Consider the following 14,267-nt stretch of genomic DNA (forward strand, 5'->3'; position numbering starts at 1 on the left):
TTCAAAATTGGTTACTTTGATTGGTCAAGCGATGTTGCTGCATATGCATAGTGACGGTGTTGAATATACATCGATGAATACATACGTGTACACGCGAGGAGGGGGTGCTGATGGCAGATTGATCAAGTAAGTAGAAATCTAACTTTTGTTTGAGAGTGTTTTTTTTTAATGTATTTGCCATGTAAAGCGTCTTGGCATGAATGCTGAAGCATAACAGGCAGTTTGCATACTGCCAGAGAATGTACTCGAAACCTGAGTTGCAAAGTACATTTACCAGTAAGTGGGAAGCAAAAATGTGATTTGTTTTCTTACCAATAGGGAGTGTTATGAACATATATGAATGGGAACATAAATGTGTTGACACAGTCTTGGTTACCACATTTTCATATTTTAAGAAAAAATGCGGAACAGATTATCACCATTTTTAAGAATACAATGTTTAAGTTGGTCTTTACATGATCAATGGACGAACTGGATGAAAGCGTACGAATTGCCAATATAGTTTCAAATAGGGCAAATGGGATCTATGTGCACTGCATTAATAGTAGTAAACAAGCGAATTGTATCTTTCTGGAAACCTGGTGCTGTGTAATCTAGGGGTTTTTTTTACCACAAAAGGCTTCACAGAAAACAAAAGCCATCAAGATTTTAGGTGACCGCATCAGATTGTATGTAAATTGTGATTATTTACTCAGTGCCACCTTGAAGGGATGTGCCATATAGTTCAAATTTCGAACTTGGCAATAACGTTTTATTTTATCTGTTAGCAGTATTGAGATGGCACACTGAATTGACATGTCAACACTGAGTGAAATAAAATAAGAATGTGTTCAGTATAATGCTCTGAAAATTGATTTCAGTTCTTTTTCTTTGCATTCCCAGATAAAGACAATGACATAGACTGCAGTATTTTGCTTGCTTCATGGACTTTACTGTTCTGCCTGCTTCATTAAGCAAACAATGCTATGCAAATTTTGATTTGCATAGCAGTTTACCAATTTTGCATACGATCAGTTGGCCACGCTCGAGTATCTAGAATCTTGAGACTTGCATACTGTGCCTCTTCGTGACATTTGCCAAGCCTTATGTGGACGCTTTTTTTCACGTTAGTGATTAGAGGTGTTGATATGGTGTCAACGTCGGATGCTGATAGTGCTTGACCTTTGAGTTGAACATCCTTGGAGCTCACTCCACTGTCCGTTTCCATAAGATCATGCAGAATCTTTTGGAAATCTGCCACCATATAGTCTTTGGTCAGAGCTGGTCTCTTTGCTGCTGGCTCATCATCACTCTCATTCAGACTTCGACCATCTTCATCCACATCTGTAGAGATAACATCCTCATGATCCTCAGGTTCTCGCAGAGCTCTGAGAGCAGAGAGGAGATCATTGATCCTTTGGTAGAAGGTTGTCAGGTAGGTCAGGGCCACATTAAAGTGTGTAATATCCTTCTGCAGAGCAAGTGACAGGTTTGCCAGGGGAGTGATCAATGACTTAAGCAACAGCAAATGAAATACAAAACGAACAGACTTCCGCTTGTTGAGATAGCCCTTCAGTTTCGCCATCTCTGCAGCTGGCTCAGTACTGGCTACTTCATTCTCAAGAGAGGCAATTATCACAGCATATGACTTGATGAGGGCTGCCACTGCTCTGCTCTTGAAATGTACCCATCTGGTTCCATTAGCTTTCACTGGCTTCAGCAAATCTTCTTTCATAATTTTGGCCAACTGAAATAAAAACAAAATGTGATTATATTACATGTATGTCAATTTATGTGCAATACGGACCCTGTGTAAACAGAAACAGTGCAATAATGTTATTCATTTCATTTTCATACCAAGTGTGCAATATAATAGTTAAATAATAATAAAAACATGAGTATGTTGTAATAAATTTACTACATGTAGATGTTAAGACAAATCACCAAAGTTCAACCTCACCTCTTCAAGTTTTCCCATACGTTTTGGACTTCTTGAGTAGAGGGCATACAAGGAGTTCAACATAGTAATGACTTCTTCCATACTGGTTCCCTTAAAAGCATCCTTGGCAGCTAATTCCAGGCAGTGGTTCATACAATGGATACCTAAGAGGTCTGGATACTCTTGACGAAGGCGGGTGACAACACCTGAGTTGCGTCCAAAGTTCACTGATGCTCCATCACTGACGAAGGCAACTAAACTATGATTGGATAAGTTAAAGTGCCCCATGACAGACTTGATGGCTGCAACAATGCTGCTGGCATTTGCAGATGCAAGATGTTCAAGCTTCAGGAACTTCACGGTTGGTACTCCCTCATGGATATACAGAATGTACATCAGCTCCCGCTCTGTTGTCGAAACGTCAGTACTTCCATCAATGAAAATGGTTAAGTACTTGGGGGTGTCTTTGAGATCATTCATCAAATCTTCTTTCAGGACCTACATGAGAAAAGAATAAAGTGAACATCATAATATGACATCATATAATATTTGAATTAATTAATAAATGACTTTTCTCGGGCCTACAAAATTTTGTTCGAAATATTTCCAAGTATGTTAAGAAAATGTAAATTTGGCCAGGGGGACCCTAGGGGCATCATGGGCATGAGCCCGGTATAAACTATCAATTTGCATGAAATAATATTTTGAATTAAATAAAAAATGACTTTTCTCGAGCCTACACAATTTTGTTCGAAATATTTTCTAAGTATTTTAAGAAAATGAAAATTTGGCCAGGGGGACCCTATGGGCGTGAGCCCGTTAACTATCAATTTGCATGAATTAAATAAATTATTTAATTCATTCCAAATTAACATTAAAAAAACAAAGAGTCACAAGACAGTCTATAAAATAAAATACATTAAACAAGGATGATAATAAATTTAGGCATTATGGCATACCGGTAGTGGTAGTAGAATTAATTGTATTTGATGTTAAAAGTAGATTTTTTTTTTTTAGGTTTATTTATTTAAAAAAAAAAAATTCTAAAGAGAAACGCAAAACCAAACCTCAGCTACACAAGATGCAAATTCTGCGCACTTCTTTTCAGTGTGGTAGCTTGTCCCCAGTTCCACTCCATGGCGAATCTCAAGTTTGCAGATGTATGGAAAGAGTGTGAAGGGTTTTTCCGTCTTACAAACAACATATGCAATGTCTATAAGCTTCTCGATTCTCATTTGTTCTGCCTCCTCCCCCTTTCTGATGCTTTTGCCAATTGTTGTCTGCTTGAAAAAATCATCAATTGACGCTGGTGCCGACTTGAACCCAGCGGCTTTCTGGTGCATTTCGCTGTGCAAATGTTTGAATGCGGCGTCTTTCTTCATTGTTGTCACCCCATTTATGAATGCGTTGCTGAAATTTCGGCAATATTTCAACCTCTCTTTAAATTCATCACAGAGCGTACAAGACATCTTGGTCACGAAATTCCCATTTCTTTCAAATCGTAGCCATTCCTGGCCCGGGTCTAGATCCGCCTGCCAATTATTGCCAGTATTTGCCTTGATACCGGTAGTTTTCGTACTAGTAGCCATGTTTTCATCACTATGCTACACAGCGCACATGTAACGACAACGCAGCTGGGATTTTGACGTTTCAGCTCCCACGAATCCCTCGTGCGTATCAAGTGATTTCCTTGAAGGGGTAAACCCGTTTTCCGTGTCGGCAAAATGTTTAAGATAAACCGACAAATATCTAAAGAATAGTGATGAGAATGTTTAAACTATGTAAATTAATCATCATTTATGAAATAAACCCATTAGGAATTCAAAACAAATGTTTTTAAACCATTAAAATACTCGCTAATAGTCGCTGGACTCTCATAATGAATGACCCTCACCCCTAATCATCAGAATGAAACAGTCCATTTAGTGAGGTCACACTAGGGTCAAAGTATTATCTACGAGTGGATTCATTGGCTCATTCTGTGACCTTTACCAACATGTACAATGTACTGCATACACACACACACGTACACGTACGTACGCGATCGAGCAGTATCAGCAGTCACTGAATCGAAAATGGTTTGTTTACAAACTAAACACGTACAGATTTTTTACAGCTGAACAAAATTGACGTTCTTTTTCAGTATTTAAGCCTAACTAAATCAAAACATGATGAATGTTTACCATGTCCGATAGTTGTGGAATTCAGTGGACCGAAATTTGGTGGCAAGTACACTTTGTGTCAACTTTTCATGATCAAAATGTTGTATAGCAGTTTTGCAATGCACTTTAAAAATTGCGTCGCAGTCGGCCTCGAATGTGTCGCAAATTGCGATGCGATACCGCTTATTGCGGACCCTGCTGGTGGTGCACACTTCATGCATAAGCAGAACTTAATCAAATCTGACATGATCAACTTCACCGGGGAGCAGCGATTAGTTTGAAATTCATTGTAATTCTGCAAATATTTGCCTCTTACCATTGTTAACGTCTCAAAATTGAATAAACCATCTTTTATTGCAAGTGTGAAGCAGCCTTAAACACAACTTTGTGCTTGTCTGAAGTTTGTTATAAATTTTGACCATGTTATTCAGTAAGAATTTAGTGCAGGTTTGAGGTCAATTTTTAACCAAGCTGCTGGGTCAAATATTGACTCCAGAATGGGGTTAATCTTCGACCCAGTTCCAGGGTTGAGTTTTGACTCAGCTATGCCGTTAGGATTTGACCCAGGTTTGGGTTTAAGATTCGACCAAGTTGCCGGGTTGAAGCTTGACACGGATATTGGTATTTAGATTTGACCCAGGTTTGCGTCTAAAATTTGACCAATTCGCCAGGTTTAAGCTTGATTTGCCCAGTTATGGGGGTTGTCAACTGACCCAATTAACTGGTCGAAAATTGGTGCCCAAACAATCCAGGTCGTTCTGACTCCAAAATTCCATACAGTTTGTAAATGGTTCTACTCGGACTAGTTGTTGAACTCATATTCTAAGATAGCTACCTGGTTATTTTTTTAACAAGAAGTGTCTGTCAGCTTACTAGCTAACTTTTACACCTTTTTTCTTTACCAAATATTATAAAAGGAAGAAAGTCACGTCTTGAAATGAACAAAAATACTGCATGATATATAAAAATTTTACTTCTCCAAGAAACAGCACCTTACAAAGCCATCTTCAGTAATAACTGTCAATCCACATTCTGTCCGACTCCATAAATCATTCCCACTATAGGAAGGGCAACAACACATTTAGAATGTTGATTCACAGATTAACATTGGGAACATAAGCTGTACATAATGTTAATTCGTAAAAGGTTACATGTTTGGTGTTCCTTATACTGCATTCTCCAAAGAGCCTTAAACCTGCATGGAATATCTGCATGTAGAGTACAAATAAATTATAAATAAATAATTACTGGTGTACAAAGTGTATAAATCCAGCTGTGACTATGGCCTCAAGATAAATAGCAGCCAAACAGAAGTTCAACTAATAAGCAAAAGAAAGTGCAACATCAACAACAAACTTGAGCAGATTAACAATTTTGGGTACCTGGGGAGCACAATAGCAGACAACGGAAAGAGCGCAAATGACATCAAAATACAAAAATCAGTGAGAGGGAGCAGCTTTTAGAAAACGGAATAACATTTAGACATCCAAAGTTATCAGCAACCACACCATGCAGGGATGCAGCTCGGGATGCAGCTGTACCAAACTCTGATTCTGGCGATACTCCTGTATTGTGTCATGTTATGAACATCACCATGCAGAAACCATGACAAGGTTTCCTACCTGCGTGGACAGCATAAGTCAAGTAAGTCAACATATTAAAAGTGACAAGTGACTCCTGAAATGTCGTCAATGGGTGACATAAGAACATGTCATCACTGCGCACGGGGTCTACCCAATGTTCCCCAATATACCTGTGTTCCGCAATACCTATGTTTTTCCGAAGTCCTTAGGATTTGGTTAGGGTTAAGGTTACGTCCCGCCGGTCCGACGTCCCGCCGGTCCGACGTCCCGCCGGTCCGACGTCCCGCCGGTCCGACGTCCCGCCGGTCCGACGTCCCGCCGGTCCGACGTCCCGCCGGTCCGACGTCCCGCCGGTCCGACGTCCCGCCGGTCCGACGTCCCGCCGGTCCGACGTCCCGCCGGTCCGACGTCCCGCCGGTCCGACGTCCCGCCGGTCCGACGTCCCGCCGGTCCGACGTCCCGCCGGTCCGACGTCCCGCCGGTCCGACGTCCCGCCGGTCCGACGTCCCGCCGGTCCGACGTCCCGCCGGTCCGACGTCCCGCCGGTCCGACGTCCCGCCCCTCCCGCCGGAGTTGTTTTTACATGCATTTTTTTACTTTTCTACTTTTCTGCTACCTGAAATGCAGATTGAACGTTTTCTGAAAATGCATTTTTCTACATTTTTGAAAAAGCAAGGTATGCTTATTTGAAGAACAGTATACCAAAATTTAAGATAAATACTTTGGCCCAGTACTAGGCAAAACACAAGTTCATTTTAAGAGAGAAGCCAAGGAGAAGACTTTCGTAAATTATCTCTCCCCCTTTAAGTTTTTGAGCCAATCAACGTTTTGTTTTTTCAATAGAGTACCCGATTCCCGTACTACTTGTACCCGTATAAAATGCAAATCCTTAAATGCAAATCGGTCAGCAGTGATGTAGTAGTACGACTTAGTAGTAGTACTGACCAAAGACAAAATCATCTCAAACGTTGAATAAATATTATTTCCCAAATTGATTTTGTAAACAGGGACAGATGAACTAACCAAAACGTTCATAGAACAGAGAAGCAAATATGAAGAAGACTTCAATGAGGGCAGAAGAGCACATCAGAGCGTGTATGAGTAAGTTGGACTACAGATCTGCCTCTTTGTTGACGAGATCCAGTTATGTCAGTTGTATCTTGACAAGCAAAAGCTTGACAGGCTTTTCAACAGCTGAAAAAAAGAGGATGAGGGCCTTTTTATTTTTTATCCAAGATGGCCTGCAAGTATTTATATGAAACATGGCCGCCAACTTTGATTCAAAATGACCGCCAGCTTTTAATTAGCAATCCATATAGTAAGTAGAGTTAAAATATTTGTGTTAAACATGTTGTTTTATTAAAACGAAATTCAAGAAAAATGTAGCTTCTCGAGTAAAGAAAAAAACAGGATGCACCAAGCTTAAACTTATAAAAAAGGATCCGGGTGAAGACAATTAACTGGTTTTTGTTTTACTTGGCCTTATACGTGTAGCACTTTTAGCTGTGTGTTTAATGGGTAGGTGAGGTGTTGTAAAAAATATTTAATCAAAGGATGCGAAAAATAGATATTTGTGTTATGAAATTTGATAAAAGGGATAGGTCATTGACACATTTAACACTTGCACCTTATTTTTCCTAATTCAGGGAAATTGGAAAAGAACTAAAAATCGCACAGGAACAGACAGCGGAGCAACTGCGCAAAAAGTGGAATAACTTTTGCAAACGCTATAAGGTAAGTTTTAGCAATTGTGGAGCCAAGTTTGTATCTTTTCTACATGATGGCATTTTGTAAGATGATAATATTCCTCTTTATCACCAACCTCTCATTATCAATTTTAACAATAGATTTGACCAACATCCTTGCAATGGACCAACATTTTAATACAAAAAAGAGACCTTTGCAAGCTGTCAAATTTTTTAACTTGTATTTTGCATGATGGATTGTAGAATTGCCCCTGCTGGGGTTTACTTGTACGATGTATATTGTCCAAGCATCATTTGTTCATACTCGCACCACATGGAGTGTCTCCACACAATTGTTATGGTGCTGATATTCATTTTTTTTCCAAGACAAGAATTTGTAAGCATCTTTCCTTCTTGGTTCTTTGATTCTGCAGGATATCAAGAACCCCAAAACAGGAACTGGTAAGAACCCTCCTTGGCCACTCTTCCATGCTGCTGATTTCAAGTAGTGGAGGGACTATATCGAAGCCCATCCCCATCTGTGAAAGTGGCAGCCCACCAAAGCCTAAACGGGAAAAAATGACCACCTACTGGAAATGATGCACCAAAACCTCACAAAAATGACCGAGACCGACAAAGAAATTGTCAAGCAACAGGGGCAAATGATCAGCAATGAACAGGGGCATATGAACGTAAAAGCAACTGATGTCTTACCATCATGCATCCCAAAGAAAAAGAAAAAAACTTGAATTGTCTGTTTTTGCAAATGATCAGTTGGCTTTGTTGATGAATTTCTGAGATTTTAGTGAAAAAGCTGTAAACAAAAGTTAAATTAAATACAAATAATTAAAAAAAAGTTGTATTCAACTTTTTTTTATTTTACTTTATCACAGGGTATTTGGGCTCAACCTTGTCAGTCTCGGTCATTTTGTTGGAGTTTTTTTCTCATTTTGTTTTGGGAGGGGATGGGGAAAGTTCTGCTTCTGATTACATTTTTTTGCAATCTTTTTGGTGTTGATCACATGTGGGTGTATGTGTGTATAGTCAAAGGTAAAAGGTAATGCATGTATTTGATGGGTTTTTTCCCTCTTTCCCCCAAACAACTTAGGGTCGGGGCTGTCAAAATAGGGTAGGTTGGTTAACCGGAAGCAGAACTAAATTTTGTGGCCTAACCAGAAGTTATCACACTATTCAATGCGGGCGATTCACAGTGCAGTGCGCTACCAAGAATTTTCCATGGCGAGTCCATTTTTCAAGTTTATGGTCTACCATTTGAATGAGTGTCAGTAGACAACTTGAGCTAAATTGTTACAGATTGGAGCATAGCGTTCTTCCGCCTAACAAAAAAACACCTAACAAAAAAGGTACAGCTTTAAGCTGATTTTAAAATTTAATGCAAATATATGGGAGTCCAGAGAGGCCACATAAAACTTATACTCGATCGTAACCCCATCTAAAAACACGTTAAAATTGTGCAGCAGCAGGATTCCAGTCAAACCAGTGGAAAAAAAAATTGCCGACGCGCATACCAGAAGCCAGAGACTTTTTTGATTTAATAAGGTGTACCCAATGATTGTAAATGTTTTTCCTTTTTTCCACATTTAATTTGGTGAATGTTTATTTCATTGACAGATTAGTGTCAGAGTGTTGGTGAAAATCAAAACTTCGAAGGTCTCGATGTGATTGAGTTGGCCTCACTTCTGCGTCGTTTCTATGCCGAGGCCAAGAAACAAGACGGAACAGCCTAGTCACTGCAGTCTCTTAGAGGAATAAAGGCTGGCATCCATCGACACCTGACAGGTACTCCTAACAGCCGCACAGTCAACATCTTGCCTGATACTATAGAGAGTTCTTGTCTGCCAACATGTTCCAAGCAGAGGCGACACAAGAGGGATGGAAATGACCAAAGTCGCCACACAACAGTGTTGGAGCAAAGGCTTTGACCGCCAAGGCCAAGGCCAAGGCTTTGACCCTCAAGGCCAAGGCCAAGGCTTTGACCCTCAAGCCTCGAGGCCAAGGCTTAACCCTCAAGGCCAAGGTCAAGGCCCTGTTTTATGAAATGACCACTAATATAGAACGAATTATAGTCACATGAGTGACACATTATCACGCAAGGGCGGATCCACAACACAATTTGGGGGGGGGGGCAAAGAAATTTTGATCCCCCTCCAAAAAAAGTGGGTCAAAAAATTACGGCTTGGGCTTCGGGGCCCGCTTAAGGGCCCCGAAAAATTTTTGGATTCAAGATGCTCTGTGGTGCGATTTGAGGCAATTTCTGACCATTTTAACCGATGTTTTTTGAGGAAAAGATGGTGGTGTACTCATTGCCTGCCTTTATTACGACGTCACATAAAAAAAAATGGTTTCGTTGTTTTTTTTTTGGGGGGGGGGGGGGGTCATGGCCCCTTTTGGCCCCCCTGGATCCGCCCTTTTCATCACGAATTGCTCGTTACGAAAAGAACAACATTTCTTTAATTGCAATCAACATGCTCGCATAGGCCTACACCGTTTTATGACTGCACTGTATCTATTAAAGTATAAGTTCAGGTCTTCAACAAGGGCGGATCCAGGGGGGGGGGCCAAAGGGGGCCATGGCCCCCCCCCAAAACGAAACCAATTTTTTTTTTTTTAATGTGACATCGCAATAAAGGCAGGCAATGAGTACCCCACCATCTTTTACTCAAAACAAATTGGTTAAAGTGGTCAGAAATTGCCTCAGATCGCACCACAGAGCATCTAGAATCCAAAAAATTTTCGGGGCCCTAGCGGGCCCCGAACCCCACGCCGAAATTTTTTAGACCCACTTTTTGGGGGGACCAAAATTTTTTTTGGCCCCCCCAAAAACTGTGTCCTGGATCCGCCCTTGGTCTTCAATATGGTTTAACTAAACAAAATAATGATTTACTTCTATATTGACACATAATTCTCCCATGTGTAACAAAAGGGGGATCCAAGAAACTGATTTGGGAAATTTTTATTTGCTGGCCCAACATGGCCAGAAATATCAGCATTATCTAAAACAGATACATGCAAATCTTTAGCACTTATCAGGGAGACATATACAACCAATCAGATCTATTCCATAGTTATATGCAATTAAGTGATCATCTCATTAGCCCCACAAGTGTACGGAATCTACAATGGTTACAAAATGTGATGCTACAAAAGTGGAAGTGTGCCCAACACACAAATCTATATGGTGCTTCCCTCCTCCATGGTAATACGATTAAAATGGTAACAGCAAAATTTCGAACAGATTTATCTGGAAAATGCAAAAATCTATGGGCCTTGAAGAGCCTTGACTCAAAATTGCAAGGCCCTGAACCCTCAAGGCCAAGGCTTTTGCCCTCAAGCCTCGAGGCCAAGGCCAAGGCCCTAAAATCCAGCCTTAAGGCAGCCTTAATGCCAAGGCCCAGCATCAAGGCACTACATCACTGTCACACAAGTTCCATCAGGGCTGGTGACATGCAGAAGATGATTTTCGAAATTTCGGACTTATGAGGCGTCGGACCTATGAGGCGTCGGACTTATGATACGGCCCCATTTCAGAAACATTTACAAGTGGTTACATTTGACCACATATTTAATACTTGAATTCTTTTTTCAATCATGCATACAGATAATTGAGATCTTGAATAAAGGATTTGGAGTGACGCACTCAGTCACTTCAAGTTACCACCCAAGTCAAATGGGCAGGATGACAGAACTAATCAAACGCTCAAACGAGGATTGGCCAAATACACAAACATGTTAATCTCAAATTAATTCTTTTCACGGTCATCTCCCTCGCTTTCAGCAGGCTTTATACGTGTATGTAAAGGTTTCTTTGGCCATTTTGTTTTGTTTTGCATTTCGTTTTATTTTGTCAATGATATTCATTCATAAAATATTAAATCAACTTTTATCAATTAAGGCCAAAAAAAAATAAGTCTCCGGTTTCTGGTATGGAGCTTGTCCAAAAAGTGGTGCGGCGACGCGGTTTTTTTTTTTTTACCTGACTTTTTTGCTTCGAATGTGTGCCTGATGACCGCAAATGGTGCGCGACTAAACTTAGTGCAAATATATGGGAGTCCAGAGAGGCCACATAAAGCTTATTCTCGATCATAGCCCCATCTAAAAAACACGTTAAAATTGTGCAGTAGCAGGATTCCAGTCAAACCAGTGAGTTTGGCGGTTTTGAGACATCATCTTTCATTGAAAAAAAACTTTTTCATTTCGCCGACGCGCATGGCTACGGCGACGCGCGCGCATACCAGAAACCGGAGACTTTTTTTTTTTTTGGCCTAAGCCAGAATTTTTTTTTTCGATTTCTGTTACCTTGTTATGCCTTGATTTTTTCAATCGTAAACTTTGCTTTGATCATGCACTTACACTTACAGACACAAAACACCCATGCAATTGAATTGTAATTCTCCAGACGAAATTTGCCTAAGGGAGATGTAAATTCAATACCAGATTTTGTCCTACGCTGTCATATCAGACTTTACCCGCCAGCCTACCAGTGTTGTAGGTCTCCAGACCGGTCTCGGTCTCGAGACCACTCTTTGCTGGTCTAGGTCTCGACAGCTGTGGTCTCGGTCCCTTTTGGTCTCGATATTTTGGCTGGTCTCGAGTCGAGGCCGGCAATATGTAGCAATTTATAGCTCGATCAATTACTTTGTGTTCATTTCGGTCAGTACATTTTTTTTTACAATACAATACAATATTTTATTTCATCACAATTAAAAGACTTTAAAAGTGAAATTCTTCTTCCCAATGTGCACATAAAAACAATATACATATATTTAGACACTTTAAAATTTACATAAGTCGAAAACTTCAGTTTATGAACAGTTAATAAGTATAAAACCACCAGCAAAAATCCCTACTTTAAAAAAAGAGAAGCTTGAAAACAAAAAGCTATATTGTTATTAAAAGTATTCAAAACTGCATGCTGACATGCTAGGTTATTTATTTAAAAAGGTCTAATCTGAATTGTAAAAACATTGCAGACAGACAGTATTTATCTGATAAAATTACAATTATAGAGGTGAATGGCACTAGGTAAAAAAGAAAATCTGAACCGGTTTGTGTGTGTGGGGAGCGCCCGTAATCTTCCTGATGGGAGTGCCTGTATAGATGAATGCAGAGGATGAGTTGGGTACTGAGATATAGTCTGCAGTTTAGTGAGATAATTTGTTTCAACAATTTCGTTCACCTGTCTCACTTCCAGACCAATTATTTTTCTTGCAGATTTTGTGATCCGCTCATTTTTTCCCCGGTTATTTACAGTTAAGTTATTGTACCATACGATGCAACTGAAAGAAATGATTGACTGGACAACACTCTGGTAAAATAAATGCAAAATCGAATCAAGAACATTAAAAGAACTTAACTTCCTGAGAAAATAAAGCCTCTGGTTTGCCTTGGTATACATTCTCTTGAGTGTTTTTGTTCCAGTTTAAATGATTGACTGGACAACACTGGTAAAATAAATGCAAAATCGAATCACGAATATTAAAAGAACTTAACTTCCTGAGAAAATAAAGCCTCTGGTTTGCCTTGGTATACATTCCTGAGTGTTTTTGTTCCATTATCAATGACATTTGATAGTTTAAACATTTGCTACCCCGTAGATCATGTTGTCAAGCTTGTTTACGAATAGTTATATATCGTGGTTGGTTCAGACTGCACATTGGAAAGTCCCCACAGTGCATGTAAAGCTGCAGTTAACTACAATACGGGCCCACCATTTTCGGGTATTGTGTGGTTTAGCCCACCCTTGTTGGCGTATTCACTTGTATTTTTTTTTATTCTTTAAATAAAATGAGCTGCTCCAACTTAGCTGTTCCAACCCCCCACAATCGGCTCTATAAACTAGGACAGTATTTTGGAGAAACAAGTGCATTTTTCTATATGATTTTCCAGAAATGAATTAACACACTATTACCAGTTACCACTCATTAAGGGGTGACTGTGGAGTTTAAGATCCGAGTTCCTATAACAGATGAAACACCACCAGTAACTTTTTGCTTTTGACAAGTTTTAACATAGTGGCAATTCCATGCCAAAGTTGAAATGACCCACAAAATTTCAAAAGGAAACTTATTCAACTTGTTTCACTTTTGCAACATTATGAATAAATATGCACTTATTTTGCCTAGATTTGTTCGTTTTCATTTTTTCAACGTTTGAATATGTATCCATTGTAACTTGTTGAATTTCCAAAATTTGGGGAAAAATTTAAAAGTTTTAATATTTAATAGCTTATCAAAGATGAAACATTTTTAGAATTTATTATATTTATAATAGTCACAAGGGTACCTTCTCCAAAAAAAAATATGGAAAAAAAGGTGATTTGTATTTGCATAAGTACACTATGAAAAATCATATTTTCGGTGTTTTTTTCGCGGCTACGTGTAACGTCCGTAACGTTTTGAACATTTTTTCCCTCTACAGTCGTATCCAATGAAGTGATTTTTTTCCAAACCACAAATTTAAAGCTAGTTTCTGAAGGGTTACCTTGTGCAGTATGAAACTTGCAATTCATATAATTAAATCTATGTTAACGAGCTTTACTTATGATACTTCACACCCCTCTTTTTAAAATATGAAATGACCCGATGTGCATATAATCTAGGTCATTTGTAACAATTGTCTGCCTCCTGGCCTGAATGTTATAATTACATGTATAAGAACCATATCTCAGGTATGTCACTGACATGTACATACACATACAGCTGAAGTTTAAAAAAGGGCCAAGCACACATGCAAAGTAAGTGAATAAGGGAATAACAGTGTGAGGAGCCGGTCTTCACTGCGTGATAATGAACGGGTGTGGGGGTGACCGCTGTTAATGGACCGAGACGAAGTCGAGGTCCATTAACAGCGGTCACCCCCACACCCGGGCATTATCACGCAGTGAAGACCGGATCCTCAC

The 14,267-nt window shown here is 39.7% G+C and overlaps 1 protein-coding gene across 1 annotated transcript; it reads right to left on the reverse strand.

The window, feature by feature from the left end:
* Window positions 1–991: 991 nt before the first annotated feature.
* Window positions 992–3,300, reverse strand: LOC119735854 (E3 SUMO-protein ligase KIAA1586-like). The gene is made up of 3 exons (XM_038209792.1): window positions 2,986–3,300; window positions 1,940–2,416; window positions 992–1,726 (listed from the first exon to the last, which is right to left on the reverse strand). The coding sequence occupies exons 1-3, from the start codon at window positions 3,298–3,300 to the stop codon at window positions 992–994; spliced, it is 1,527 nt and encodes a 508-aa protein (XP_038065720.1).
* Window positions 3,301–14,267: the final 10,967 nt, after the last annotated feature.

This window comes from Patiria miniata, unplaced genomic scaffold, assembly GCF_015706575.1.
Source record: "Patiria miniata isolate m_02_andy unplaced genomic scaffold, ASM1570657v1 HiC_scaffold_29, whole genome shotgun sequence".
Lineage (NCBI taxonomy): Eukaryota > Metazoa > Echinodermata > Asteroidea > Valvatida > Asterinidae > Patiria > Patiria miniata.

Excerpts from the sequence above, each read along its gene's own strand:
- LOC119735854 (XM_038209792.1), bottom strand. The coding sequence starts at position 3,300 with ATGAAGAAAGACGCCGCATTCAAACATTTGCACAGCGAAATGCACCAG. Across the intron at positions 2,417-2,985 it reads TTGCATCTTGTGTAGCTGAG|GTCCTGAAAGAAGATTTGAT; the intron begins GTTTGGTTTTGC and ends TTTCTCATGTAG. Across the intron at positions 1,727-1,939 it reads GTATGGGAAAACTTGAAGAG|TTGGCCAAAATTATGAAAGA; the intron begins GTGAGGTTGAAC and ends TTTTTATTTCAG.